Source organism: Mesoplodon densirostris, chromosome 10 (assembly GCF_025265405.1).
Source record: "Mesoplodon densirostris isolate mMesDen1 chromosome 10, mMesDen1 primary haplotype, whole genome shotgun sequence".
NCBI classification, from domain to species: Eukaryota; Metazoa; Chordata; class Mammalia; order Artiodactyla; family Ziphiidae; genus Mesoplodon; species Mesoplodon densirostris.
The window spans coordinates 32,186,525-32,214,057 of record NC_082670.1 but is presented as its reverse complement, the minus strand read 5'-3'; the positions used below and the strand labels follow the sequence as shown (position 1 = coordinate 32,214,057).

At 55.5% G+C, this 27,533-nt stretch overlaps 1 protein-coding gene and 1 pseudogene across 1 annotated transcript in view; one reads left to right on the top strand and one right to left on the bottom strand.

The window, feature by feature from the left end:
• The first annotated feature begins 6,757 nt into the window (after nucleotides 1-6,757).
• TTBK1 (tau tubulin kinase 1) overlaps nucleotides 6,758-27,533 on the top strand; it is a 36,098-nt gene continuing 15,322 nt past the window's right edge. Inside the window, exons 1-12 of the mRNA XM_060110343.1 lie at nucleotides 6,758-6,865; nucleotides 11,771-11,918; nucleotides 12,166-12,239; nucleotides 12,440-12,580; nucleotides 13,373-13,477; nucleotides 13,914-13,979; nucleotides 14,440-14,532; nucleotides 14,619-14,744; nucleotides 16,047-16,201; nucleotides 17,132-17,363; nucleotides 17,598-17,776; nucleotides 20,984-21,545. Of these exons, the coding sequence (XP_059966326.1) occupies nucleotides 6,758-6,865; nucleotides 11,771-11,918; nucleotides 12,166-12,239; nucleotides 12,440-12,580; nucleotides 13,373-13,477; nucleotides 13,914-13,979; nucleotides 14,440-14,532; nucleotides 14,619-14,744; nucleotides 16,047-16,201; nucleotides 17,132-17,363; nucleotides 17,598-17,776; nucleotides 20,984-21,545 (1,989 nt within the window). The remainder of the gene's footprint in view (nucleotides 6,866-11,770; nucleotides 11,919-12,165; nucleotides 12,240-12,439; nucleotides 12,581-13,372; nucleotides 13,478-13,913; nucleotides 13,980-14,439; nucleotides 14,533-14,618; nucleotides 14,745-16,046; nucleotides 16,202-17,131; nucleotides 17,364-17,597; nucleotides 17,777-20,983; nucleotides 21,546-27,533) is intronic.
• Nucleotides 10,396-10,783, bottom strand: LOC132497482 (small ribosomal subunit protein uS8-like; annotated as a pseudogene).

The window sequence follows — 27,533 nt, the reverse complement described above, 5'->3', positions numbered from 1 at the left end:
GTTTTCTTTGCTGTATACCTTCCCATGTTCAACAACCAAAAAACTGGGAGGATACATGAAACAATGACGTTTGACCATTGGCCATCAGGCGGCCTAAGACAGTGACTCCTGAAAGACGAAACAAGCCAGGTGAGTGTATTGTCTGCAGGGTTTCTAGGCTGCAGGTAGGAGGGATCCAGGCTGAGCCTGGCTGTCTCCTTGAGCTGAGGAGATGGAAGGGGAGGCCAAGGCAGCTAGCTTGCGGGACAGAGCACAGGATAGGAGAGAGAGCTCTGGAATGTTCAGAGGGTTCCCTGGGACAGTCAGCTGAGGACTGATCAGCACATATGTGTGAGGAAAGTATCTGAGGTGGGAAAAGAACCATCTGAAATGAACAGAGAGAACAATCTTTGGACCCCACACAAAATGGAAATCATGCCTTTCCCTCCAGCTGAAGGGGTAAAACCTCATAATTCTTGGGGCATTGAGTAAATGATACCAAAGTGTTTGCCTCAATGGTGGGGAAAATTAGGCCCAGACTAGATGCTTCTCAGTTCCCTCCTAACGAAGACTTAAAAAGTAAGCCTTGAAAGGATCAAACTGTTTCTAAGTAAATTAATTGCATCCCAGAACAAAGCTCAAGAGTATTTACTGAAGCACAAAAATATCCAGGACACCACAAGGTAAAATTAACAATATTTGGCATCCAATTTTAAAAATTACACTATGGAAAGGAGCAGAAATGTATGACCTACAGCGCAAAGATAAACCAACTGAAATGGTTTCAGAAATGATTCCGATAATAAAATTAGTAGACAGTTCATTAAAAGAGTTATTACTATTCCATGTGTTTAAGAAGTTAGAAGGAAAATTAAATATGGTAGATTTTTAAAAGACCCAGGTCAAACTTCTAGAAATGTAAACTACAAAAAAAAAATACATTGAATGGGATTCATACCAGATTACATGCTGCAAAAGCAAAGATGAATAAACTTGAATAAATAGCAGTAGAAACTATCCAAAATGAAACACGGTGAGAGAAAAGACTGGGAAAAAAATGAACAAAGCTCAGTGAACTGCAGGACAACTTCAAGCAGCCTAGTAGACAGAGTATTTGGAGTCCCTGAAGGAAAGAGAAGAGCAGAAAAAATATCTGAGTAAATTGTGGCCAAAAGTTTTCTGAACTTGATGAAAACTATAAATCCACAGATACAAGATGCTCAACAAACCCCAAGCACAAGAAACATGCATACAGGGACTTCCCTGGTGGCCCAGTGGTTAAAGATCCACCTTCCAGTGCAGGGGACTTGGGTTCGATCCCTGGTTGGGGAACTAAGATCCCACAGGCCATGCCACAACTAGAGGCAAATAAGCCCGCATGCCACAACTAGAGAGAAGCTCGTGCACGGCAACAAAGCCCAAGCACTGCAACGAAAGATCCCATGTGCTACAACTAAGACCAGACGCAGCCAAATAAATAAATAAATATTTTTTAAAAACTTAAAAAAAAAGAAACATTCATACAACTACACCAAGGCACATCATACTCAAGTAGCTTAAAAACAGTGATAAAGAGAAAATCGTAAAAGTAGCCAGAGGAGTAGAAAACATTACATACAGAGAAAGCAAAGATAAGGATAACTGCAGATTTTTCATCAGAAGCAATACAAGCTAGAAGACAGTACAGCAACATTTCTAAAAAGAAAAAAGTCAACCTAGAAGTCTAACCTAATACTCAGATCAGACTGTCTTATCTCTGCTCACAGTTCTTCAGTGATTTCCTGTCTAAAAGTCTGAGTCCTCTGTACATTGACTCTGCAACAGAGATGTTCATGCAGTAGGCTTATTGGGATGTGCCCTGAGTATCAACATCTGAGGAGGACTGAAGGAAGGAGCACTGGGCAGAGTAGATGCTGAGTTTTGACGCAGCCTCAACAGCTACCTTGGCTCACCCTATCGGGGGTTCGCAAATGGGTTGTTCCTTCAGAGTGGCCTTGAGTTGGGGTGATGGTGCCAGGCCTTTGTACTCACGAGTCTATCATCGATTGGCCATGGGATGCCCCAGGAAGGGCACATGATCTTGGGCATGGCAGCTCCCTTGGTCAAGGGCAATTCCAGACAGAGAGTGAGCTGAGAGAGCCGGTCTTCAGCACCCCAGGCAGCCAGGGAAATGAATCCCTGGATTCTGAAGGAGGATCTGGATGGCTCACCACATTGTCCACTATGCTTCCAAAAACTAAATGGAGAGAATCTAATCTCCTTAGCACAGCACACAAAGCCCATCATTCATGATCTTGCACAAGGTCACCCCTAGCTCACCACACACTGTCTTCTCAGCCTGGAAGTCTGTCCCACCCTCTGCCCTGGCCCCAGTCATCTGTTGAAAAACTCCTACTAATCCTTCAAATTACGGTCGAGTGCACCTCCTCCAAGAAGTCTCTTCTGGCTACTTTTGCAGATTCAATGATCCTTCTTGCCAGCATAGAGGTTAGAAGCATGCACCCTGGGGCCAGGGTTTGAATCCCAGCTCTGCCACTTGTTAGCTGTGTATGTAACTTAAGGCAAATTATTCAACCTCCCTGCATCTTAGTTTCCTCATCTATACAATGGGTATAACACTAATACGCTACCTCAAAGGGTTGTTATGAGGGTTAAATGAATTAATATGTGAAAGGTCAGAACAGTGTCTGGCAGGAGTAAATCGTTACTGCTATTATTATTGTTGTTGTCGTTGTGGTTGTTGTTGAAGTTACTCAGTGTGCATTTGTTGAAGACAAGAAGGATGGAGGAAGGGACCTGAGAGAGACAAACTGCAAAAGTATGCTCAGGGAATGTTGAGTAATCCAATCTGTCAGAAGGGTAATAATAGCCTCTCTGGGCCCATATTGGGAAGAATGTTTCATGTCACAGTAAAGAATGTGCATCTAATTTGCTAAGAGAAACGAGAGTTTGTCAACAGATGGGAGAAAGGACCAAAGAAAGAAAGGGCCAGGTTGAGCCAGGAGGTAAGGTGTATATATACATATACGGCGAGGTGAGAGTTACAGGTGAGGGATGGTGTTAGAAGAAATCGGGGGGGGGGGCTTATGAGAGGATGGGTACAGGTGAGGGGAAATGAGTTTAGAGGAAAGTAATATGAACGTATGGAAGATTATGTGGGAAAATCAGCTGAGGCTGATGGGAACAGGTGAGGAGTGATAGAGACATACTGGGAGTGGAGAAGATAAAGCAGGATGGAGACAGGTAAGGATTGTGGGGATAGGTAAAGAATGACAGGGCCCTGCTGGGGGATGGGGGTCAAGCGAATGGCAGAGACCAGTGAAGAGAATCTATGATCAGAAACAGGTCCATACGAGAGAGAGTCCTAGGGCCGCAGGAGTGGAGAAAGGAGCAGAGTAGACTGTGATGTCAGAGCAGGGGCGGTGATGTAAGAGCCGGGGCGGTGAGGAGGTGATGTCAGGGCTGGTGCTGATGCTGGCGGCGCAGTGCATTGTGGGCAGCTCCCCGCTCTGCCGCTGCCGCCGCCGTCGCCGTCGCCCGAGAAGGATACGGGCCGGGCCGGGCCGGGATGGTCCCGGTCGGGAGGCCGCCGCCACCGCCGCCGGAGGGAGCGGGACGCCCAGCACCGCACTGAGCCGCCCCCGCCCCCGCCCCCTCTCTGCCCCGTCCCCGGGGGATGCACCGCCCGGAGCCGCTGCCTCCGCCGCCGCAGCCGCAGCCGCAGCCGCAGCGGGCTCAGAGCAGGTGAGGCGAGGCGAGCCGAGGCGAGGCGGGGCGGGGCCGGCCGGCCGGGCGGGGGTCGGGGAGGGGTCTCCTTCTGTGAACCCATCGGGCCTCCGGCCTGGCTCACCTCCCAGCGCAGCCTTCTCCAGTTCCCCCTCCCTGTGCCGTCTCCGTCTCCGCCCGAGGTGGGACGCTGGCCTACACAGCCTGGGCCGCATCCCGAGGCCTGGATCGGCGCCCTGCCCCCAGCACACCCACCCTCTCCAGCCTGTCCTCCAGGGGTTTTGCTCCTCGTTTCTCACCTCTGTCCCCGTCCCTATGGCTTCACTCTCCTGGCATCCCTGACAGTCGTTCCCTGCTGTCTCCATAACCTCTCTCCCTTGTCCTCCCACCAGCCTCCTTGCCTACTTCCTCATCCCTGTACCCAGAAGCCCCTCTCATGGTCCTGTCCCCTCTTCACCTGTCACGATTATCCCTCACCTGTCTCTGTCTTAAGCAACCCCCTCCTCTGATCCTGTCACCCTTGTCCCTTGCATTCCCTGTGCCCCCTTCCACACCTCTCTTCACCTGTTCCCATTACCCCTCACTGATCTCCCTCACTTCTCCTTACCTGGGCTCCCAGATTCCCACACACACCTGGCTTACACCTTGCATAGGTGCACACCAACACTTATATGCACATGCCATGATGAGCTCACAACCACCTAGATATACACCCCCAGCACACACACCTGCACGCACACACACACATCATCGGTCCCACACTCTCATACATACACACTTGCTGACAGATATAAAACCTCCTCCACAAGCCCTCTCTCTCCACACACCCATCCCTCCACACACTAAAGGGTCCTGAGGGGGCGGTCATGGGGCAGTCAGGTTCCTTGTGTCTGTGTCATCCAACCCTAGACTGGGCTGAATGCAGTCCTCTGAGGCAGAGAGTGGGAAGGATGGTGGGCAGGGAGAGGCAGGGAACCCTCATTTATCCTCTCGCCTCCACTCCCCCTTTTCCCACCTCACCTGTTCCTCTATGCTTGCCCATCTATAGAATGGGAGCAGGACTCACATCTTCCTCATCATTCTATAGAATCCACCATCACAGGACTGGAAGGCCCACCAGAGGTCACCCTGTTTAACTCCTTAAGGCTCCCTCCCTACTGGTTCAATTGCTTCTTCAATCTTGTCCTCAACCTGTCTCTCCACCTTTATTTCAGAATCCCCCATCCCTCCCTCTCCCTTCATCCTGCCATTGCTCTCACTGCCCTCTGAATTCCTGATGCCCCATTTGCCACTTGGCAGAAGGAAGGCAGAGGCCTATTTAATATCCTCACAGTCCTGATACTCTGAAGTTGTGTGGATTGGAGGAAACAGTCAGCTGAGTCATTTGGCAGAAAAAGAGTGACAGTGTCCCTCTCCCTGAAGATCCCTCACAGCACACCATGACCTGTGGAAGGTTGTTTCCACGCCTTCGCTATCCCACGCTGCCCCTGTACCTGGATGGTCAGACAGAGGAGCCCTGGGGAATGAGTCCATCCCAAGTAAAGACAGGCTCATGGAGTTCCCGCCCCATCCATTGGTATCTTAGGCACTTTCCTCCTCTCCACCTCCCCCACCATACCCAGCCTGAGGAGCTTCCTTCTATCTGTGACTGTCCAGGGTCACTGGGAGGCCAGAGCCGTGTACTTATAAAAAGTGTAGGGCGAAGGGAGAGAGGAAAAGATCCATTCCTGTACCGGGGTGGCAGAGATCTCAAAGAGCCGTCTCTTCTGGCCCCTGCCCACACACGGGCACATCACACACCAACAGACACAAAACCACACATAAGCACACGTGGACACAGATGTACAGACACAAAGACACAGACATATAGATAGACATACACAAAAAGACACACAAAGACATATACACACTCACACAGAGGGTACACACACAGACACACACATGCGCACACTGACATTTCCCTGGGTAACCCTGGCTGGCTTTCCCAGCCCTCACACTTGGGACACTCCCCCTGATATCCAACTTCTACCTATCCGAATGCGACAAGAGCTGTGTTTCTTCCTTGGCAGACACAGAAAAGTGTGGGCAGAGGCTCTCTCACCCGCTGGCCATCCAGACCCACTGCCCCCTGGCACATCTGCCTTCTCTTAGGCCGCTTCCACTTCCCCTCTGTCCTCACCTCCCCCCAGTTCAGCCTGCCTCTCTCCCTCTGAGTGGCCACAGGGCTGCCATACCTCTAAAATCCATGTCTTGAATCCATCGCCTTATGTTCACCCCATCACTCACATCCTTGCTTCTCACCCCCATGGCCGTGTCAGTGGTTTGGGCTCAGCTCTGAGTACGGTGGCAGCCTCCTCACTCAGCACCATCCTCAAGGGGCTGTTGGGTAGCTCCTCATTTTCAGATAATCACATCTCCCATGGTTGATTGGAGGTCTCTGTCACTCTGGCGTGTGTCTTCCCTGGGTCACCCTTTGGTTCAGCAGGTCTCCCCTTTCAATATGCCTCAGATACACAGTTCCTTGGGAACGGTGTGGCACGGGAAATGTGCGGGTGTGGGGGCCACAGATCGAATCCCCAGACTGGTCCTTCTTGGCTCAGGTCTCCCCTGCCTAAGCACTGATTCCAGTCTGGTGTGCCCCTCGGTCAGCAAGTCTTCCCCACATTAGTTAGCATATGTCTCTTTGGGAAACCCTTTCCCCACAGCCTGTTCACACATCATTTTCCTCTCCTTTTTCTATCACATGTGTGTGCCCGTTGCTGGTTTTCACATCTCCAGTTTGTAGTTTGTATCTCCCTTCCTGTGAATGGCATTTCTGTCTTCTCCTCTGACCTCCACTTGATTTTTACACAATGCTTCCCCCATTGACCCCTGGAGCATCCACCTAGTGGGCCAGGGAAAGATGCCTGCCATGAGAATGGAACTCTCCTCCTCCATATCTGCAAGTGGGTCCCGGGTCCTAGCCTGCCCCCCTCACAGTCCCTCCCCACTCCCCCAGGTAGATGGCCCCCTCAGGGCAGGCCCTGCGGACACCCCTCCCTCCGGCTGGCGGATGCAGTGCCTAGCGGCCGCTCTTAAGGACGAAACCAACATGAGTGGGGGAGGGGAGCAGGCCGACATCCTGCCGGCCAACTACGTGGTCAAGGATCGCTGGAAGGTGGTGAGTGAGTGACCCAGCAGGGCAGAGGGACGGGTGGGGGAGGATGGGAGGAGAGGATCTGGAGACCTGTTAAAACAGGTGCCCTTGGCGCCCCTACCCTAAGAGGGAGGTGCCCCTAAGCTCACTTGCATATGGCTTGCAGGTCATTATTTTGCCTACACTTGTGGACAATCGCTTTCTCCCAGTGCCCTCTCTCCAACCCCGCCGTCTCTCACCCCTTTCCCCGCTAGGTCACGTTGGTCGGGCCCAGCCTGCAACAACTCCTGGTTGGATGTCAGAGCGGGAGCTGCAGAGCTCATTGAGGGGAGGAGGGCGGGGGTGGGGGAGGGGGCCGTTTCTCTGCTGGACCTTGGAGAAGGGCAATGAGTGAGCCCCTCCTCTTCCGCAGAGGACAGAAACGCTTGGGTTCGGGGAAAGAGGCCCTGAAGGCGGCTCCCACCGCATCCGCACTCCATCTTCTCTATCCACCCTCCTCCCTTCACTGCTTCCTGCGGCAGGTGCAACATGCCGAGACTCCATCTCCCAGTGTGCCTTGCTCCTCCAGCCCAGGGCTTCGGGCTGCTCGGTCTGCTGGGAGTTGTAGTCCGACCCTCTTCAGGGCTTTGCCTCTCCGATGGGAGGGCGACACATGAGGGTCGAGGCAAAGGCAGTGTAGTGTATGTTGAGCAGAACCTATGGTAAATCAATCCCTGTCCCACCGCCCCCCCTTTCTTTCCGATGCTTGAGGGCACTCTGATGTCCTGTTTTTATGTGGGCAGGATGATGTGGGGCAGAATTTGGGGTGACTGTGAGCTTGTGGGTCTGCATAGGGTGGGTGCTCGGCTCACCAGAGGTGCCAGGTTGAGAGGAGAGTGGGGCCTGGCTGCGGGTAGGTCTCCAAGGCAACAACTACCCAGTGGGCAGGTCTCCTAGTGGCCAGGGAGAGGGGCAAATGTGGCAACGTTGTCAGAGAGGTCTCTGGGACTGGAGGAGGTGAGGGACGGAACTGGAGGAGCCCAAGAGCTGAGGGAAAGGGCTGTCTATGTCCCAGAGGGGGACTTCCTGAGGGGGAGAGGAAGGGGACAGAAACTGGGAGAGGAGGAGTCAGGGCAGTAATCAAAGGCATGAGGGTCTGGCAAAGTGAGGAGTGTTCCTCCAAGACCCCACCTTCACCCCCTCCGGGTCCTGCTCAGGGCATAGTTTCTGGCAGATTGGAGGCAGGAGGACTTTTGCATTGAAGAGGTGAGAAAAAGAGGGTATTCACGCACATACTGAAATTGGGTTAGAAATTTCCTGTGATTTTTGAGGGAGGGGGTGGGAGATGAGTGGGGAGAGAAGTGGCAGGGGTGGAGGGGAAAGGGGCAAGTCCTCAGTCTTTGCCAGGTGACCTCGCTTTCCCCTCCCTCCCTGGACCCTGGAGAAATAGAGAGGGTGGGGTGCCAGATGCCTCCCCTCAGCCAGTCTCCACGAGGGACAGACAGAGAGTGAGGCACAGCTCAGGAACCAAGAAAACTGACCAGATGGGCTGTGCCAGGAGAAAATGAGGGTCCATGGCATTTGGTGGAGTATTTAAAAATAATAGCATTTTTTTCTTCTTGAGGGGTGCCCCTTAGAATCAGAATGTCAAACTATAATAACAATAAAAACTTAGCATTTATTTTGAGCACTTACTGTGGCCGGGCACTATTGCAAAATGCCTTACATGCATTATCTCAACAACCTATGGAGTAGATACTGTTATTATCCCCATTTCACAGTTGTGGAAACTGAGGCACAGAGATTAGCTAACTTGCCAAGTTCCCATGACTAGTCGGTGGAACCAGGTTTGTCTGACTGCTGGGGCAACAGTCACTGAACTATGTTGCTTCTTAAGAATTAGCCCATCTGAGAATCAGGATCAGAGAGCCGAGGGAGAGTTGTGACATATATTCTAGTCCAACTCTCATTTTACAGAAAGGGAAAAGTGGAAACTCACCGCAGTTCACCCAGAGCTGGGCCAAGAAACCTGGTTTCCTTTTTCCTAAGTGAATGCTAGTCCTATTGTGTCGTGTTTCTTGAGGTCCTTCGGCAGGGGAGAGGGTCCAGAAAAAACTTAGGAGGGGAGGAATCGGGTCTGGTGCAGGGAGGTTGAGAGGACATTCCTGTCACTGGGTTGTGGGCAAAGCTGTTTTGTGATTTTCGTGGGCCTTGGGCACTTTTGCCCTTACCGGCCCCTTCCAACATAATAAAGTACTAAAGACTGCAATTGTATGACTGCATTGCTATAATGAGGAATAAATTAATACTATATAATAAAATTTTTTTGATCTAAAGGTTCATTTTCCCCTTCTGATTGTAAAAGAAATGAAAACATTTTCATGGCCTCCTAAAAGTATTATTAGGGTGCCTGCTGTACTCCCCTGCCCCCAGAGGTTCTGTAATGGGTGGGTGGGGGGTGAGGAAGGAACTAAGGAAAGAGAAATAGACTCTGTTTGGAGGTGGAGGCGGTAGAGAAATACCCTTTGGCATCCTAGGAAATTGGAGAGTAGGTGTCAGAAATGTCTTGGGTGCCCCGAGCCCTCCTTACCATCTCCAGCAAGGATTTTGGAGCCTGGCAGATCTGGCCTTGAATCTCAGCACTCAGACTGCTAACCACAGTATAGACAATGGTTCCTACATTATTTCAGTTAAGACTGTGGGTTCTGCATCAGATTCCCTGGGTTTAAGTGAAACCCGGCTTTGCAACTTACTAGCAGTGTGAACTGGGGCAAGGTACTTAACTCTCTGTACCTTAGTTTTCCTTTTGTGCAAAATGACAACTCCTGTGACCTTCCTTACCTGTGTTGCTGGGAGCCTCTGGGGATGAGCTGAGATGATGTCTGTGAGTCTGGAGCACAGACAACGAGGTGTTTCCTCCATGTTCCCACAAAGAAAACCGTAAAGGAATCTAGAAGATACTAGAATCTCCCCTGAGTTTCACGTTCCCAGAGGAAGACATGCCACTGCTTCCCTTGAGTCTGCATCTGTCTCCTCCTGTTCTGAAATTCTTCTAGAAGTCTGACCTTAACTTTCTTCTCAAGTAGAGAGGGACCCTGGTTTCTCACTGTTCTTCCTCCCTCCTCTTTCCTGGGCACAAGAACCCAACCAGCCTTCCACTTGTCTTCTAAATCTTCCCTTCATCCTTCTCTCTTTTTCTAGAGTGTTTACAACTATAACCTGCTGGGAACTCCCAGTCCTCAGCTCTGCCCCGCCCCCTATCTCTCACCATTCCCATGTTTCAACCCCCATTAAACATTTATTGGGCATCCGCGTGCTGAATAAATGCCAAGGGGCGGGCTCAGATGCAGGAGGCTTAGAGTCAGGAGTTTACAGATGCTCAGAGCAGCCTCCATCCAATCATGAGCAAGCCCAGCTGCGGCTGGCACGTTACAAGCCAACAGGACACAAGTGAGGACTCTGGAAGAGGGCAGGCCACCCATGGGTGGGGAGCTCCCTGGGGAGGTGAAAATTGAACTGTATAGCTTTTTTTTTTTTCTATTGAGGCATTTTCTTTGCACGGATGTGTTACATCCCTAGAAAAAGAACCCCAGGATTTTCCCTCCTGTGTTTTTTTCATCTTGCTTCCTCACTGTTCATGATGCCAGCTGAGGTTATCAGTACAATGAAACCACACTGACGGGACGGAAGCAGATTATTCTGCCATTTTTTCTAGATCTTTGAGCTGCACATAAAATCTGGGGCTGATCACTCTACACTTGTTTAGCCTGCCTATGAGGTTCACAATAATTTTCCCAGCTCTGTGAGCATCAGTGATTTCAAACTCTCCAATGTAACCATGCTTCAGCATCCCAGTTAGAAACTGGATGGTGACTCTGGAGCACAGCCTAATAAGAACCTGGCATTTGCCTCACTTTTGTTGATGCTCTTGAGAGCATCAGCCAGGACCTTTGTGCGCACCATTATGACGACACGGAAAGATGGCGGAAAGAGGTGTACATTTTTCTTAAACCAAATGAGTCCCAACTTAGAACTCAGCACCTTCTCCCCGTCCCCCCATCATTGCCAGCAGCACCCTCACTCTCCAAGACCCCTGGGCCCCTGACTTAATCCCGCCCCATAACTCAGCTTTGCTCATCTCCCCTGGCCAATTCTTCCTCTATCACATTTCTCCCCTCTGCCTTTTCTCACTGCCTGCCCAGGGATGCTGGGGGAGTGGGGGCCCAGAACATCAGAGTTCCACTGCCATGCTTCCTGGGAACACACAGATTCTCTTCAAACCTCCATCCCCACCATGTTCCCCTGGACAGGAGGCTCACCCTGGTTTTGGGCATCTGACCTGGGGCCTCGGGGGTGATGTGAGCTTCAGCAGGGGGCCTGGCCAGAGAACACGCTTTGCTGAGTCCCCTCCCCCTAACACTCCCCTCTAAATGCTCTCTGCCTCTGGTGTCATCTTTCAGGAGACTGCCAACTCCCTGGGGGAGGGACCCACCTGAAGTTGCAAGGTTCTGGAAATTAGTTTTGCTTCTGGATGGAGGCTGCTCGGTCTAGGTGGGGGATGGGGGGAGTGTGATATTTATTGTCCTTAAAAGGCTCACAACGGCCCATTATCTCTTCAGAATCCTGCATCGGCTTGTCTCCTTGTCTCTGTGGAGTCTCAGGTCTCATAACTTTCCCACTGCCCACTCTGACATCTAGCCCCATGCGTGTGTGTGTGTCTGTGTCTGTGTCTGTGAATAGTTGTACACCCATGGACTGAGCTCTCTGTCTCCAGCACTAGGAGAGGAGGTGGGAGCACGGGTGGGTGGGGTGAAGAAGGGAGCCATGGGGTCCTCCCCTTCAAGGACAGCCCCTGCCCCCATCAGTGAATGTGACCCAGTAATGGGTGGGGTGAGGAGCTGTTCAGCCTGATCCCTGTGTCCCCTATTCCCCTTTCACCCATCTCTGTAGCTCAAAAAGATCGGGGGCGGGGGCTTTGGTGAGATCTACGAGGCCATGGACCTGCTGACCAGGGAGAACGTGGCCCTGAAGGTGGAGTCGGCCCAGCAGCCCAAGCAGGTCCTCAAGATGGAGGTGGCTGTGCTCAAAAAGCTGCAAGGTGCGGGTCCAGGGCAAGATGGGAGGGGAGAGGTGATGGAGCCAGGGGCTGAGAGGTGATGGGTGAGGGGATGTGGGAACAGAGTCCAAGAGTGATGATGGGCCTAAGGGCAGGGGGAGGTGGGAGAAGAGGCCATGGGGCCAGGGCTGGGGGAACCAGGAATCAAGAGTGCATGGGAAGCCCCCCTTAGGGCTGGGAGTGAGGAAGAAGGAGGAGGAGTTGGGAGACCCCTGTCTGTATCCCTCAGGGAAAGACCACGTGTGCAGGTTCATTGGCTGTGGCCGCAACGAGAAGTTTAACTATGTAGTGATGCAGCTCCAGGTGAGTCCCCGTGGCCCATCCTCCCTTCACTCTCCCCCAGGAGCTCTGGTGGTGACTCCTGGGGTGGGATGGAGACTGTGGCCCTGGGAGGAATGGGGAGTGGGCGCAAGCCTTTGGGGCGAGGCTGGGAAGAGTGTCATGGCGGTGGTGGTCGGATGGCAGCTGAGCTGGGCCTGTCCCCGCCCCCACCCCCACCCCAGGGCCGGAACCTGGCTGACCTGCGACGCAGCCAGCCTCGAGGCACCTTCACGCTGAGCACCACTCTGCGGCTGGGCAAGCAGATTCTGGAGTCCATCGAGGCCATACATTCCGTGGGCTTCCTGCACCGCGACATCAAGCCGGTGAGGGCTGCCCCCTCCTCTGAAGCACACACCCCACCTCCTCTCCTTCCCTGGGTCCCCTGGTTTCTTCTCCAGAACAGTGGTTGGGTGGGGACAGCCTCTTCTACCTGTCCCCTCCTCCTGCTCTCCATCCCATGTTCCATCTCTTCCTCTCCCCTGCCTCTCAGGAGCACCCCTGCCTGCCCCTTGGGCGTGCCGGTGTCCTCCCCTCTTTCCTCTTCTCTTCCTTTTCCTCACCCCTGACCTGAATAGTCCTTGAACCTGGAAAGGTGAAGGGGTTGGGGAAGGATGGAAGGATTGAAGAAGGAAGGGGGACGAGGGGCTGGGGCTTGGTAAGAGATTCCAAGTAGCTGATTTTGTAACATCTTGGATCTTGGTGCTTGGACCCAATTTAAAGTGGTGAAAACTGAGGCCCAGAAAGGTTGGTTGAATGGCCCAAGGTCACACAGCAAGAACAGTGCTGGTCTCCTGATGCCTCAGAGCAGGACATTTACACTAAGCCACACAGCCCTGCTGGGAGTTCCAAGGATTCGGAGCCAGGAGGGCCTTGGCTGGGTCACCTCTTGCTGTGTGATCTTGGAGAAGCCTGCAGTTTGCCCTCAGTTTCCTCCTATCTAAAATGAGCATACTCACACCTGCCCCTCAGATAAGGTCCGTGACCTGCTGTACATATTGATGTTTTACTCTCATGTGAGTGTATGTGGGGTGGAAGGCCCCTCACCAGAGCTGTTTCTTGGTGTCCCCTGAGGTGGGCCTGGAGCCCCAAGATTCACAGCTACTGTCTTCCCCCAGTCAAACTTTGCCATGGGCAGGCTGCCCTCCACCTACAGAAAGTGCTACATGTTGGATTTTGGGCTGGCCCGGCAGTACACCAACACCACGGGGGACGTTCGGCCCGTGAGTACCGCCGCTCACGGGAATCCTGGCATCTTCGCCCCACCCCCTGATCTGGGGACCCTTCACCAGTTTTCCCTGCAGCTGCCTAGACAGGCCTGGCCTTGTGTTCAGTGTCACCCAGTGCTGGGTCCACACTCGGCCTGTCCCCCTCTCTCCCTTGGCCTGGGTGGATGCCACTTCCACGCCCTGTGGTCTGCCTGGTCAAGGGCAGACGCAGGGGCAGTGAGCAGGGTCAGGAGACGGGTTTAGGACTGGGCTTGGTGTGTCAGGTTGCTCCTGACCAGGCTGACTTGGGAGTGCGGTGGGGGAGGGGGGTGATGGGGGAGGGGGCAGTCAGGGCTAAAGTAGGCAGAATTAGGCTTGGTAAGCAGGGTTGAGATGTGGCCGAGGTCAGGGGCAGTGGGTGACGTTCCTGGTGGTGTCCTCCCCTCTGCAGCCTCGGAATGTGGCCGGGTTTCGTGGGACTGTTCGCTATGCCTCGGTCAATGCTCACAAGAACCGGGTGAGTGGCAGGGTGGGACTGAGGGATGTGGGGACAGTAAGGGCAGAGGTCAGGGGCAGAGGTCAGTGGCAGAGTATACTGCTGAGGAAGAGGGCAGGGCAGGCAGCTGTGATGGGAGGTGGGGAGAGGAGTGCAGGGCAGGGGCTGGAAGATGCCCCTCCAGAGATCCTGATTGGAAGAGGGCTCGGCGGGCGTCTCCCTGACGTCACCTTCTTCCTTGTTTGGGGGATCCCCTCCTCTCTCTCCCCACCACAAATCTCTGTGGATGAGAAAGCACACACGGAACTTTTGACTGTGGGATTCTGTGTGTTGGCGGGTCAGGAATGGAGCCGTGGCTTCAGGGAGACCCCAGCTCTGCCCGTAGGCACCCTGACTGGTGTCCCTCGGTGAAGGGTCAGCCTCCACTCCCAGGGAAGGACCTGAGAGCCATGGGTGACCCCCTCCCTGCTCCCACCTCCAGGAGATGGGCCGCCACGATGACCTGTGGTCCCTCTTCTACATGCTTGTGGAGTTTGCAGTGGGTCAGCTGCCTTGGAGGAAGATCAAGGACAAGGTGAGGGGCAGTACAGCTGGGTCTGAGGGCAGGGAGGGGGTGTGGAGCAGCTGGGGCTCCATCTCCCAGTGCCCTCTTGTCTCCAGGAGCAGGTAGGGATGATCAAGGAGAAGTACGAACACCGGATGCTGCTGAAGCACATGCCCTCCGAGTTCCACCTTTTCCTGGACCACATCGCCAGCCTTGACTATTTCACCAAGCCCGATTACCAGGTGGGAGCCTGCCTGCCTGCTCCTGCGCCCCCGACGCCTCTCTATGGGTGACTGTCTCCAGCGCCACCCATCCTGCTGAGGCCCTGCGCCCCTGCCGGCTCGGCCCTGAGCACCTCCCCCGGTCTTCCAACCACACGAAAGAAACTGTTCTGTGCTCTTGTAAACAGTAGTCACAGCTAAGATTTATCAAGAGCTCACCCTGTTCTCAGTACTTTTCCTGCATTAACTCATTTAAGCTTTAAAACAAGCCTTTGGTGATATTGCGTGTTCTTTATGTTATTATTCCAGCACTTAACAATTAATGAAGCCAAGTGCTTTCAAGGACTTTACACTGAAACTCTGCAGGAGGCCAAGTGGGATGATTATCCCCATTTCATAGATGAGGAAACTGAGGCCTGATGGCCTGGTTAGGAGCAGGGCAGGGCTCAGGCACACCTGACTCCCAAGTCCAGTGCTCTTTCCAAGGCACCATCACTACACCCTTATGGGACCCACTGATCAGAGAATGTTCTGCCCAGGATCCACTATGTGCCAGGCACGGCTACACACCGCAGGGAGCACAGATAGTGTCAGGCACACAGTGGGCTCGCAGTGAAGGGGGTCCTGCTAGCAGAGAGAACCCTCTGGAGAGAGCTAAGTCAGAAGCGGAAAGGTCTGTGGGGCCGCCACCTCCTGAACCCAGGGACCTGGTTGTTGGCAGAGATCCCTTACTCGGGCAGTGGGAGGCCAAGCCCCCCAGGCCTAGCTCAGCTTCATGGGTTCCCCCAGACCACACAGCTTCAAGCACACCCTGTGCTGGGCCCTGGGCTGGCTGCTAGAAATGTAGAGGTGGCAGATAGGCCTGTGAACAATTCAAACCGCTGCTCTGTGCCCAATCGTGTGGGCGGGGGATTCAGGGAAGGCTTCAGAGTGGAGAGGACAGTGGGAAAGGCACTGCAGGCAGAGGAAGCAGCCTGTGCAGAGGCATGACCCCAGGTGGTGGGTTTGGGAAACTACTGCTGCTGCTTCTGCTGAGATGGTGGAGATGGCAGGGGAGGCTGGGGCTGGTAATCCGGGGACAGATCTCCAAGGGCTTGTGTCCAGCCAGTGGAGCTTAAGTCAAGATGATGATTTGCATGCTGATTTGCATACTTTGTGCATGTTTTCATTTAAAATCAATGTGCCCTTCTTTCAGTGCCCCCTCGTGGCCCATCCCTGTCCTGGAAGGCCCCTCTCTTCCCCTTGCTATCCCAGCAACTGCCCCCTCCTCCTGGCTAGCCCCTGGGTCACCTCTCTGTCCTCCCGCCACCCCCATCCCTGCAGTTGATCATGTCAGTGTTTGAGAACAGCATGAAGGAACGGGGCATCGCGGAGAACGAGGCCTTTGACTGGGAGAAGGCGGGCAATGACGCCCTCCTGTCCACGAGCACCTCCACCCCGCCCCAGCAGAACACCCGGCAGACGGCAGCCATGTTTGGGTGAGTCTTGGGAGGGGCGACGGGGGGCAGATGACCCCGTCTGAGGTGTCACCTGAGAAGCCAGTCCTCTCCTCCTCTTCCTACCTGGACACACCTGGCTGTCTCTCCTGTTCTTGGTGCTCAGAAGCGGGGCTCTTGAATCCCAGGAAGTTCTGCCACATCTCTACCTTCAATCTGGAGATGGAGGGGGCATCCTTATTTGGAGTTCTTGACCTTACTGGGGAGCAGCGAGCCCTGAGTGAGATTCCCCCAGCGCCACAGCCTGTCTGTTTCTTGGTGGTCACACGCATCCATTCAGGGAACAGGTCTTGAGCCCTGGCACCAGGCCCTGTGGGGGCTCAGAGAAGAGATGCGGAGCCCCTGCCCTCCAAGCACTCTCAGTTGAGTCTGGGATGTTTGTAATTGATGGGTCAGCGATTTCAGATCTAACTGAAAAGCACAAAGATATAGTGGCCCAGGGAGGGGCCAGAGTGAGAAGGGCTCCCCACCCAGCCCCAGGGGTGACCCAGGGGACACACTGCGGAGACTCCACAGGACTTGCCAGCACATGAGGTGCCGAGTCTGTAAAGACATTGGTCCAGGAACTCCAAAGTGATCCTTTCTTTAGACCCATTTCTTAGTCTCAAGGAAGCCAGCCAGAGAAATGTAGTGGGGAGCTGGCAGGGCCGGGGAGCACCGAGATCTCCTAAATAAACAGAGCCAGGTGGTGCTGTAATTGCCCTTCAGCTCTCTGACCCCATGAGCCACCTGAGGGTGGTCTGGTCCCAGAGGGTTTGCAAGCCAGGGATGGAGATGGGCCTACGGATGCCCCGACCCTGCTGGACCTTGCCTGTGCCCACTCTCATGAGTGGCGGGTAGTCTCCAGGGCCTGTGCTAGAGGAGAGGGCACCCCTGCCAGCCTTGCCCACGGCCCCCTCCTGGCCTCCACAGGGTGGTCAACGTGACGCCGGTGCCCGGCGACCTGCTCCGGGAAAACACTGAGGATGTGCTGCAGGGCGAGCACCTGAGTGACCAGGAGAACGCACCTCCAATCCTGCCGGGGCGGCCCCCCGAGGGGCTGGGCTCCAGCCCCCACCTCGCCCCCCACCCCGGGGGTCCTGAGGCTGAAGTCTGGGAGGAGACAGATGTCAACCGGAACAAACTCCGGATCAACATTGGCAAAGTAACTGCAGCTGCGGAGGGGGACGCGGGTGGCCTTCCCCCTCCCACCTTGCTCCCCACCCGTGGGCCCCTCTCCCCAGCTGCCTGCCCGCTCGCCCTGCCTCCCTGGCCCGGCCCCATCCCAGGATCACCGGCCTCCCAGCGCTCGGACCTCCCTCTCTCTCCTTCACCCCAGAAAACCACCTGCCCACGGCTGCCCTGTCAGCCCCCCTCACGGAGCTCCCCTGTCCTGCAGACCCCCTGTGTGGTGGAGGAGGAGCAGAGTCGAGCGGCGGGGCTCCCCAGCTCCCCGGTCCGTGCCCCCCCAGACTCACCGACGGCCCCAGTCCGTTCTCTGCACTACCGGAGGGTCAACAGCCCTGAGTCGGAGAGGCTGTCCACGGCGGATGGGCGGGTGGAACTGCATGAGAGGAGGTGGGTCTGGTCTGGAGCCAGGGGCATGGTCAGGGGCCCCTGGTCCCCTCCATCTTCACACGGCTGGTCTGGAGGAAAGTTCAGATTCCAGGCAGAGGTGGGGGGGCCCTGGAAGCGTTAAGAGGGTTCTAGTTGGGCCAGGGGTCAGACTCAGTTAGAGTCAGTGACCAGCCTGGAGAGGGGGTGGGGGATGCAGAGGGCCCGGCTCAGACCACGGAGGGGCGTGGGACTGGAGGAGGGTGTAGGAGGAGGTGAGAGCTGAGATGGCAGGTGGGCGTGCTTCCAGAACCTCTTTCCCTGGGGACTAATCACAGATGCCTCAGAGCAGTTGGTGAGGCTCCCTTCAGCTCTGGGGGAGGGGCCTGGAGAAGGATTCGGGGAGTGCCTGAGGAGAAGACAGACCAAGTTTTGGGGGTCAGGCCTCAGGGATCTGAATGTCAGGGAGGGACCTGGTTGGTGGGTGGGAGTGTTGGAGAGTTTAGAGTCAAGGTGAGCCTTTAGGATGGGGTATGAGAGGGCGGCTGGTTGACCTTGGGTGGCTGATGGCCGCTAGGGACCAGGGCCTCATCCTCACCTTAGATCTGATGGGTGGGACAACCTCGGGTGGGAGACATGACCCCACCTCCCTTGGCTCTGGGTGGGGCTTTACCTCACAGCAAGGCTGGGGCCTTCTCTGCACCAGGAAAGAGGTCTCTTCCTGGGGCCCAGCCCTGGGGTAGGAGGTCCCTGCCTCCTCATGCCCCATCTCAGCCAGGAACCCCGCTCTGGACTCTGCCCTGAACTGCACGCCCCCTCTGGGATGGGCACAGTGCCCCTCTGGGGTGTGGAGACGCCCAAGTCAGGGCAGCCCAGTGCCAATCCCTGTGGTGACCCCAGGACAAAGACACACAGGCCCTGTCCCGAGGGAGCCGACAGCCCTCACCACACACTCACATCCACACACACTCCCACGCTCATACTCACACTCACACACACTACACTCCCACGCACACTCTCACACTCACGTCCACACACTCACACACACTCACTTTCACACACCCACCACGCTCATACTCACACACCCACACACACACTCACCACACTCACACACATACACTCACACACACACACACACACACACACTCACTTTCACATGCCCACCACACTCACACACTGATACACACACACCCTCACCACACTCACACTCTCACAGGTTGAACTACCCGGGACAGAGAACCACATTTTCATCCATGGTCGCCCAGAGGGTTCAGGAAACAGGGAGGAGCGAGGAGGGGCAGTTGGGAAGAGATACGAGTGCAGAAGGGAGGTGGGAAATGCCCTGAGCAAAGGCAGTCCTGAAGAACACATTGGTTTTGCTCAGACTGAACCCTTGTTTCAGGGATGCTGGGGAGAGGAGAGGGCTGAGGAGAGATTTTCTGGAAAGTTCAGGATCTCAGGCAGGGCAAAAGGGTTTGGGGTGCTCTGGGGCACTTGGGAGCAGGAGAACATATGAAGCTGGTGAGATCAGGGTGTCCCACCTCCCTGCTTTCTTCAATTCCCACTCTCCCCACAATCTTCGGCCCCTCTCTTCCTCTGGCTTCCTTTCTCTTTCACATCTATTTAAACAAACCATGCTCTTGGGAAAGGAAGTAACATTAGCCACTTACATGGGAGTATGAATGTAAGACCTGGGTGACCTCCCTCCGGGGATTTTATTTTAAGCCTTATGAACAAATTGATAAAAATGTTGTGCAGATTGGAGTTGGCAGGTCCCACATAGGCTGGGGTAGGAGGATGTTGAGAAAGCCCCACAGGAGGCTTTGATCTTTCACCCCTCCCCTCACAGGCTCGATGCACGGGGGAGGATGGCAGTCCGCCCCCTGTCCACAGCCTGAGTGTGAGTGAGGCCTCCGTGGTTCTCAGGGGGGCACCCTGGCATCTGGGAGAGGACAATTCTTCCTTGTATAGCATCCTACAACCAGGAATACCCTCACCTTGGGGCTGGTACTCCCCAGTTGAGAACCTCTGCAAGTAACGTGAGATTCACAGCACAGGTTAAGATAACGATGAAAGAGATGTCCCCAGGTAGGATCAGGGTCCCAGAAGCAAAAGTCAGAAGGGACCCAGCCCCTGCCTGGCAGAACTCGCAGTCTCCTGGGGCGGCAGATTCATAAACATACACATACTCCTCTCTGTGACGAGAGGGGACACAGGCAGCGCTGGGAAGGCAAACTAACCCCCATCAATGCAGGAGGGAACAGCTCCCTGCAGGAGGTGACATCGAGCTGGGGTGGACAGCAAAGTGTGGGAGGACAGGCTGTGTGTGGGGAGTGGCATTCATAAAGGCACAGAAGTGTGAGCAATATGGGGAAAAGCAAGTGAATATGAGATGGGTCTGGCTAGGGGAAGGGGGAAATGGGGCCTTTGGCTGGCCGTCAGGGGCCTTGAATGTCAAACTAAGGCATGTGGACTTTGTCCTGGGCTGGGAGTCACTGGAGTTTGCTGGAGGAGGTGAAACCAGCCAGGTAGGCTTGAAGGGTAGTGGTAAAAGAGGCTAGAAAACCATCAGCAAACTTGAGGGCCAGGTGGGTGTGTTTGCCCTGGGTGCAGCGGGAGAGAGCCCGCGTGGGGTGGGAGTCGTGGCTGGGCAAGCATCAAGTTGCCTTTAGGAAGATCAGAAGATCCAGTTTCCTGGGCGTGGTTTGGAGGACAGTGTTCCTTGGGCACAGGAACCAGATTTTACTTTTTGCCTGTTTAGATTCCTGGAACACAGTAGGTATTCAAAAATGTGTGTTGGGGCTTCCCTGGTGGTGCGGTGGTTGAGAGTCCGCCTGCCGATGCAGGGGACACGGATTCGTGCCTCGGTCCGGGAAGATTCCACATGCCACGGAGCGGCTGGGCCTGTGAGCCATGGCTGCTGAGCCTGCGTGTCCGGAGCCTGTGCTCCGCAACGGGAGAGGCCACAACAGTGAGAGGCCCGCGTACCGCAAAAAAAAAAAAAAAAAAAAAAAATTGTGTGTTGAATGAATGACTAAATGAATGAATGAGATCTTTGCAGGGACTGGGGTTGGAGGTTGGCAACCCAGGACGTGGCTGAGCCTGGCCCAGGGTGGGAGAAATGCAGTGGTCAGGGGGTCTCAGGCATCAGCTTCCACCTTGCCACCTCCTTGGGGTCCTTGGGGGTCCAGAGAGGCTGGGCACTGAGCCCCATGTTGGGTGGCTTTGCAGGTCACGAATGGATCTGCCTGGCTCACCCTCGCGCCAGGCCTGTTCCTCGCAGCCGGCCCAGATGCTGTCAGTGGACACGGGCCACGCCGACCGGCAGGCTAGCGGCCGCATGGATGTGTCAGCCTCCGTGGAACAGGAGGCCCTGAGCAATGCCTTCCGCTCGGTGCCGCTGGCCGAGGAGGAGGACTTCGACAGCAAGGAGTGGGTCATCATTGACAAGGAGACAGAGCTGAAGGACTTCCCCCCGGGGGCTGAGCCTAGTACGTCGGGCACCACGGACGAGGAGCCCGAGGAGCTGCGGCCGCTGCCCGAGGAGGGTGAGGAGCGTCGGCGGCCAGGGCCGGAGCCCGCCGTCCGGCCCCGGGGACGCGGCATGCACACGCTGGCCGAGGAGGACCTGCGGCTGATGCCAGCTCAGGCCCTGCCAACCCAGTTGAACCAGGCCGATGGCCGGTCAGAGACATCACAGCCCCCCACACCCGGCAGCCCTTCCCACTCACCCCTGCACTCTGGACCCCGCCCTCGACGGAGAGAGTCGGATCCCACGGGCCCTCAGAGACAGGTAAGGTTGGGCTTGCACCTCACTCCCCACCCCCGATGCCCACAGTCCTGGCACGTAGCCGGGAGTGCTCCTGTGTGCTCCCTGGGGGCTGCCGACTAGCACCCAACTGTTGCAGCTCTGATGAAGGGAGACAGGCTTAAGGGTCTGAAACCAAGCTTATGGGGGCAGCAAGGCTTCCCAGAGGAAGTACCCTCCCAGGTCTGAGTTGAGTCTTGCATTCTGGGTGGTGTCAGCCAGGTGACAAAGCAGGAGAAAGACCTCCCAGGCCAAGGGGACAGGGTGTGCAAAGGCCCAGAGGTGGCAATCAGAAAGCAGTGCTTTGCTTGCACTTTGCAGCACATGAGGCTGCGAGGTGGGTCCTGGTGCCCTGTCTGGGAGGGTCTTGGGGTTGGGGCTGGATTCTGAAGGCTTGGTGAGCCACCGCAGGCTTTTAAACAGGGGTGCAACATGATGACATTGGTACTTTTGAAGGATCCCTCTGGCTGCTGTGTGGAAAATGGATTGAAGGGGCACAAAACTATCAGCAGGAAGACCACATGGCAGGCGCCAGCGGGATAGTGCCCTGGTGGCTTGGACCAGGGTGGGGACTTTGGATTCGGGGCAAGGTGGATGGAGCCGAGAGGTGTTGGGTGAGGAATGAGGGAGCTTTGACGGAGCAGAGGGGTTTTCCACTGGTGCCCGGTGTTCTGGGTGGGTGGCAGTGCCGTCACTGAGTGGTTTTAAAAAAAGTATCAACTCAGATTTGGATGCAATGACCTCGTGGTACCTGTGGGATGTCCACTGTGGAGGCATCAGTGCTCAGGAGAGAGATCTCGGCAGGAGATATGGATTTGGGGGTCTTGTAGTCCACAGGAGTGGATGATGTCACCCAAGAGGGTGGGGAGAGCCAAGGGTGAAGGCAGAGCTGGGACACATTCACACCTGGGAGGGGAGGGGTGAAAGGAAAGGGAGCCCTTGAAAAAGAGTGAGATGAAGGGGCCAGAGCGTGGAACACCTGGGGAGAGGGCTCCTGGAAGTCAGCGAAGGAGCTGCTGAAAGAGGGTGAGGGCAGCAGGGGATGTCCTGTGGTCAGGGCAGGCTCCATGCGGGGGCGGTGAGCCCTGAGGACCAGGACGCTCAGACAGTGTTGGGGAGAAAAGGAGCCAGGGCAGCAGGGACCCTAAACTGGGCACAGGGGCGGGCATGTTGGGGGCCCTGGGTGGACCCGGTCAGGCTGCCATGGCACCTTCTTGTGTGGGAGGACTGGGGGACAAGGCAGGACGGGCAGGGAGGGGCCAGATGGTGGTTGCATCATAAATGCCAGGGTGAGGGTCCGCAGCACGTCTCATGGTATTTTGGTTATTTTCTTCTGGTAAACATGGGGTGTCAGAATAGGCAGAAGGCCATTGGCCTGGCCTGGCTTCTCTGTGTGGGGTAGAGGCTGACCTCTGATCCCGGAAGTGGCTCCAACACTCACCCTGGGTGTTGAATGGGGTCTGTGCTCCCTCAGAGGACTGGGAAGAGCCAAGGAGGTGATGCTAGAGGGCTCAGGGGCTGTGCCGCGTTCCACTGGACTGTCCCACGTCGGGGGCATGCACGCAGAAGGCTCTGGGAGATGCCAGGTGCAGGGCCGGGGCCAGTTCCGCTGTGTGCTCAGAATCGGGAGGTCTGGCCGGGAGATCGCAGGTGCTCTGGAGAAGGCAGCTCCAAGTAGGGCTGTCTTTAGGCCCCATCCCTGTGTGTAGAAGAGACAACCTCTGACCCAAGATCCTGAGGAGTGTTCGTCCTGGCCTTGCCCTGGGCACTGGAAAATTGGGGGCTCAAAAAGTGGGGACCATGAGCTTCCACCCAGAGAGGTCCTAGCCAGCCTGAGTTGGAGGCTCAGCTGCGGCAGGATGTGGGCAGCATGGCTGTGTTGCTGACCTGGACACTGTGCCCACCAGAACCAGCACTGGGAAGCAGGAGAAGGAGCAAGATCTGTTCGGGCTCCCTCGCTCCGCTCTCACTCATTCATCACCTAGTCATTCCCTACTTACTGTGCATCTACTCTGTGCCGGGGACCGGAGGCATCAGAGATCAGACACACAATAGGTCGTGCTCTTGGGAGGTGCAGAGTGGAGGAGAGGAGACAGGGGTTGGTGGTGTGGGGTGGAGAGAAAGCCCAGAATTAAAATCAGGAGGCCGAGTTCTGGACCTGGGCTCTTCCAGTCCCTTCCTGGTGACTGTCGGCCAAGTAGGTCTCAGAGTCGGGGTGCTGAGCTATCTGGGAGGTTTTTCTCGCCTTCAGATGCACCCCCCTTGTCCTAGGAGTCAGCCTCCCACGGGGGAATTCCAGCCAAGGGGGTGAGGAGAGATTTGGGGGAGCAGACTCAGGCCTGTCGTACAGTCAGTCTTGGGCTCAGGTCCTCCTCGTGACAAGGGCGGGCATTGCCTGTCTCAGTGAGCAATGAGCTGACGAGTCGTGTGAGTCTGGAGGGGATGTTAGGTGTGTGCGGGCCTTGGTTTCCCCACAGTGTACAGAAGGCAGGTTGGTCAGCATTCTATGGCTGCGTGTGTGCCATAGAATGTCAGTGTCGGCTTACCCAAGAGCGTGCAGCAGTGTGTGGGCTTGTCCGTGTGTGTACACACGTACGTGGGTGCACATGTCAGAGTGTCTGTGTAGAGAGTGTAGTGGGTCTGTGAGTGTGTGGAGATCCATGGAAGCCTAGAACGTCACAGCTGGCAGGGTAATCATCACAGTGATAGTTCTAATGAGGATAAAATAGCTGGCACAGCTCCCAAAATTCCATATTCTACATGTGTATTCCTCACAACAATACTGTGCAGAGGCCATCCCCATTTACAAGGTAAGGAAACTGAGGCGCAGTAGTAGTAGGTGTAGTCTTTAGCCCAGGGTCACCAGCTGCTAAGTGGTAGAAGCAGGATTTGAATCCAGGCAGCTCGCTCCAGGGCTGTGCCCGGAGCCACACAGTCTGAGGCCTGTGTGTTTAAGAGAGGAGCAAACACAGGCCAGAGAGAGCAGGTGACTTGTGCGGGATCAGAAAGAGCCTCTGTGGGGGCGGGGGTGTGTGTTGCATGCACGCATGTGTGCGCCTGCTGGCTGGACTGTGGCAGCAGGTGTGCCTGTGGGCGTGTCATTGTGTGTCGTGCAGTCTCTGTGTGTGTCTGGGTGTGAGCACATGGGGCAGGACATGTCTTGGAGTGTTTCAGTACAGCAGGGTGAAGCTGACTCCTTCCTTCGCCAAGGGCAGGGGAAGAGGGAGGAATGGACTGGCACATTTTTTCCTTCTTTTGGTCTGGAAAGAGTCCTGAGCCCAGCCTGGGTGGGGGATCCAAAGCTGGCTGCACACTGGAATCACAGTTTGTGGAACTCTCCCCATCCTGTAATGTAACTAGATTAAGCGGCTCAGGGCAGGCAGGAAGTCTCTATAGGGACCCCACCCTGCCGCCTTTCTGCAAGGAAGCCCCTCCTATCCCAGCTCCGTCTGCTTGGTGTCTGACGTGTGAACTTCCTCCTAACAGCTCCTAAGATAGGAAGGAGCACCTGCAACTCTGTCACCTACCCCCGTGGGGAGCAGGGACGAGGATAATGTGGAACCAGGCAGTTTTAGAGCATCTATTGTTCTTTGGTGTGCGTAGCATGGTACTTTAATTTTTTTCTTACACACACCTCATTTTTTTCTCTCCGGAATTTACGGTGCAAATTAGAAGTGACCGGAATTTACGGTGCAAATTAGAAGTGACCGGGAAAGCCAGGGCAGAGGAGAGAGCAGCGGACAGAGTGTGATTTGGGGGAGGGATGTTTACCCTCCTTCCCGGTTGTCTCTGGCTGATAACCCATCGGGTCAACATTCCCTGAGTACATGGACATTTGTTTGGCAGCCCCTAGAGCATTTCCCTGCCACGTGTGCGAGGGGCTGGGGGACAAAGATGAATTGGATCCCACAGTCAAGGGGGTGGGGTGGGGATGCAAAGGTGGAGACACGATGTTTACAGTCAAGGGACATAGGGAGATAACAGAGAACTTTCCTCTGCTAGGAACAGGGAGCCAGCCTGCCTGGGAAGCTGGGGTGGCCTCAGAGACATGACGCTTCAGTGGGGCACTGAGGACAGGGAGGTGGCCACAAGAAGTACCTGGCCTGAAAGGGCAGGAGCACGCTGGGGTTAAATCCCTCTGGCAGCTGACCAAACTCTGGCTGAGATGCTGAACTTGAGCCACCCGCATGTGCTGTGAGAGGGACTGTGGGCAACTGTGGGTACCTCTGGCCCTCAGTATCCCAGGTGGGCCTTGGACCCCTAACCCTCAGTGCAGACAGGACCGGTTCAGAAGGATCCTAGACTTGGCCACAAAGAAGCTGGAAGGGAAAGCAGAGTGAGGGCAAAGACAATCCTACAGAATACTGTGTCTCCTCATCTTTCTGCTGGAGGTTCCATGCAGGGTCCCTGGACCCCCATTCAATGGCCTCAGGGGCCCCCTCCTCCTCAGCCCTCTAGCAGCTGGCCCAGCCAGTCCTCACTGGCCCTGCCTAGAGCTATGTAAACTGGCCACAGTCCCAGGAAGAGCTAGGGGTCAGGATGGGAAACCTCTGATGACAGCCAAGTCACCACTTCCATCCCCATAAGCCTGGGACACTGAGCCCCACTTTCCCTTTTCCCTCTGAGGGCACGAGGGCAGCAGGGCACAGGCGTGATTCTTCCCAACGGTGGCCAAGTGAGGCGGCCACACCCTGCCATGTGGCTCGACCTTGCAGAGGACAGGGAAAAAGCCACCTTGGAGAAATGATTTCAATCGACTCCTCCACCCCCCAGTCCTCTATCCCTTTCTTCATTCTCAAGAGTGATTTAAAGGGTAATAAAACAGTTCACATGACACAGCACTTACACCATGGCTAGCACTGTTCTAAGGGCTTTGCATATTATAACATCTGATCCTTGTAAAGGTCCTATGATGTGGGAACCATAGTCACCCCCATTTTACAGATGAGGAAGCTGAGGCATGAAGAAGTAAAGTAACTTACTTGAGGTCACCCAGGTAGTAAGTGGTGTAGTTGGGATTCAAACATAAGTAGTCGGACCTCAGAGTCCTACCCTCTGCTACATTGTCAATGAGACCCTGACTGCCCCTGTCATGGGGGCAGGAGTGCCACCCCAGAGGGCGTGTAGCTGGTGTTCTCTAGACCTCATGAAGGGCATGGAGTCCAGCCGGGAAGACAGATGGTGCACAGATGCTAATACATTTTAGAGCGGCCTTCCTAGGGGGCAGGATTTCCCCAGCCCAGAGGGAACCCCGAGCTATGTAGAGCTAAGCCAGGAAGGCATCCCGGAGAAAGTGAGTGACCAAGGTCTCTGCATGGAGACCATGGTGTGAGGAGGAGGCCGGGAAAGGGCATTGGAGGCCGGAGCCTAGATTGTGAGGCAGGAAAGTACTACAGTCTGCACCCCTCTGCACCCTGCCGGACCCTGCCGACCTGCCCGGGACGCCGGTGCCGCAGGGGCTGTCAGCGGTGGGGTGGCCCCCCGAGACGGAGCTGTCGAGTCTGTGCCTGACGCCTCTTTTCCCTCCACTCTCTTGGTCTCTTTCAGTTGGAGGAGGACAGACTCTCGGGGCACTCCCTCCCGCGGTACAGCCCCCTGCGACGACTGGCGTCCTCCGTTTTCTCCTCCTCCACGCTGGAGACCGAGCATTACCCTCACCCTGGCGGCGGCGGCTCCTCCGGTTCCCTCATTCAGCGCAGCCGCTCGGCTGAGAGCAGCCCCGTGCGGGCGCCCCACCGGCGCCACGCGCCCCTGGCCGCCGGCAACCACAGACTCGTACCCTCGGTGCTCCGCATCTCGCGGTCACAGCTGCAGCAGGTGTGGGCCCGCTTCACGCACAAGACCTAGGCTGGGCCCCCCCCCTCCTGGAGGGGGCAGGTGGGGGGGGGGGGAGCAGGCAGAGACCGTGGTTCCTTCCCAGGACGCAATAATCACACACTCATACACCCTGTCCCTCCCGATCATGCAATACAG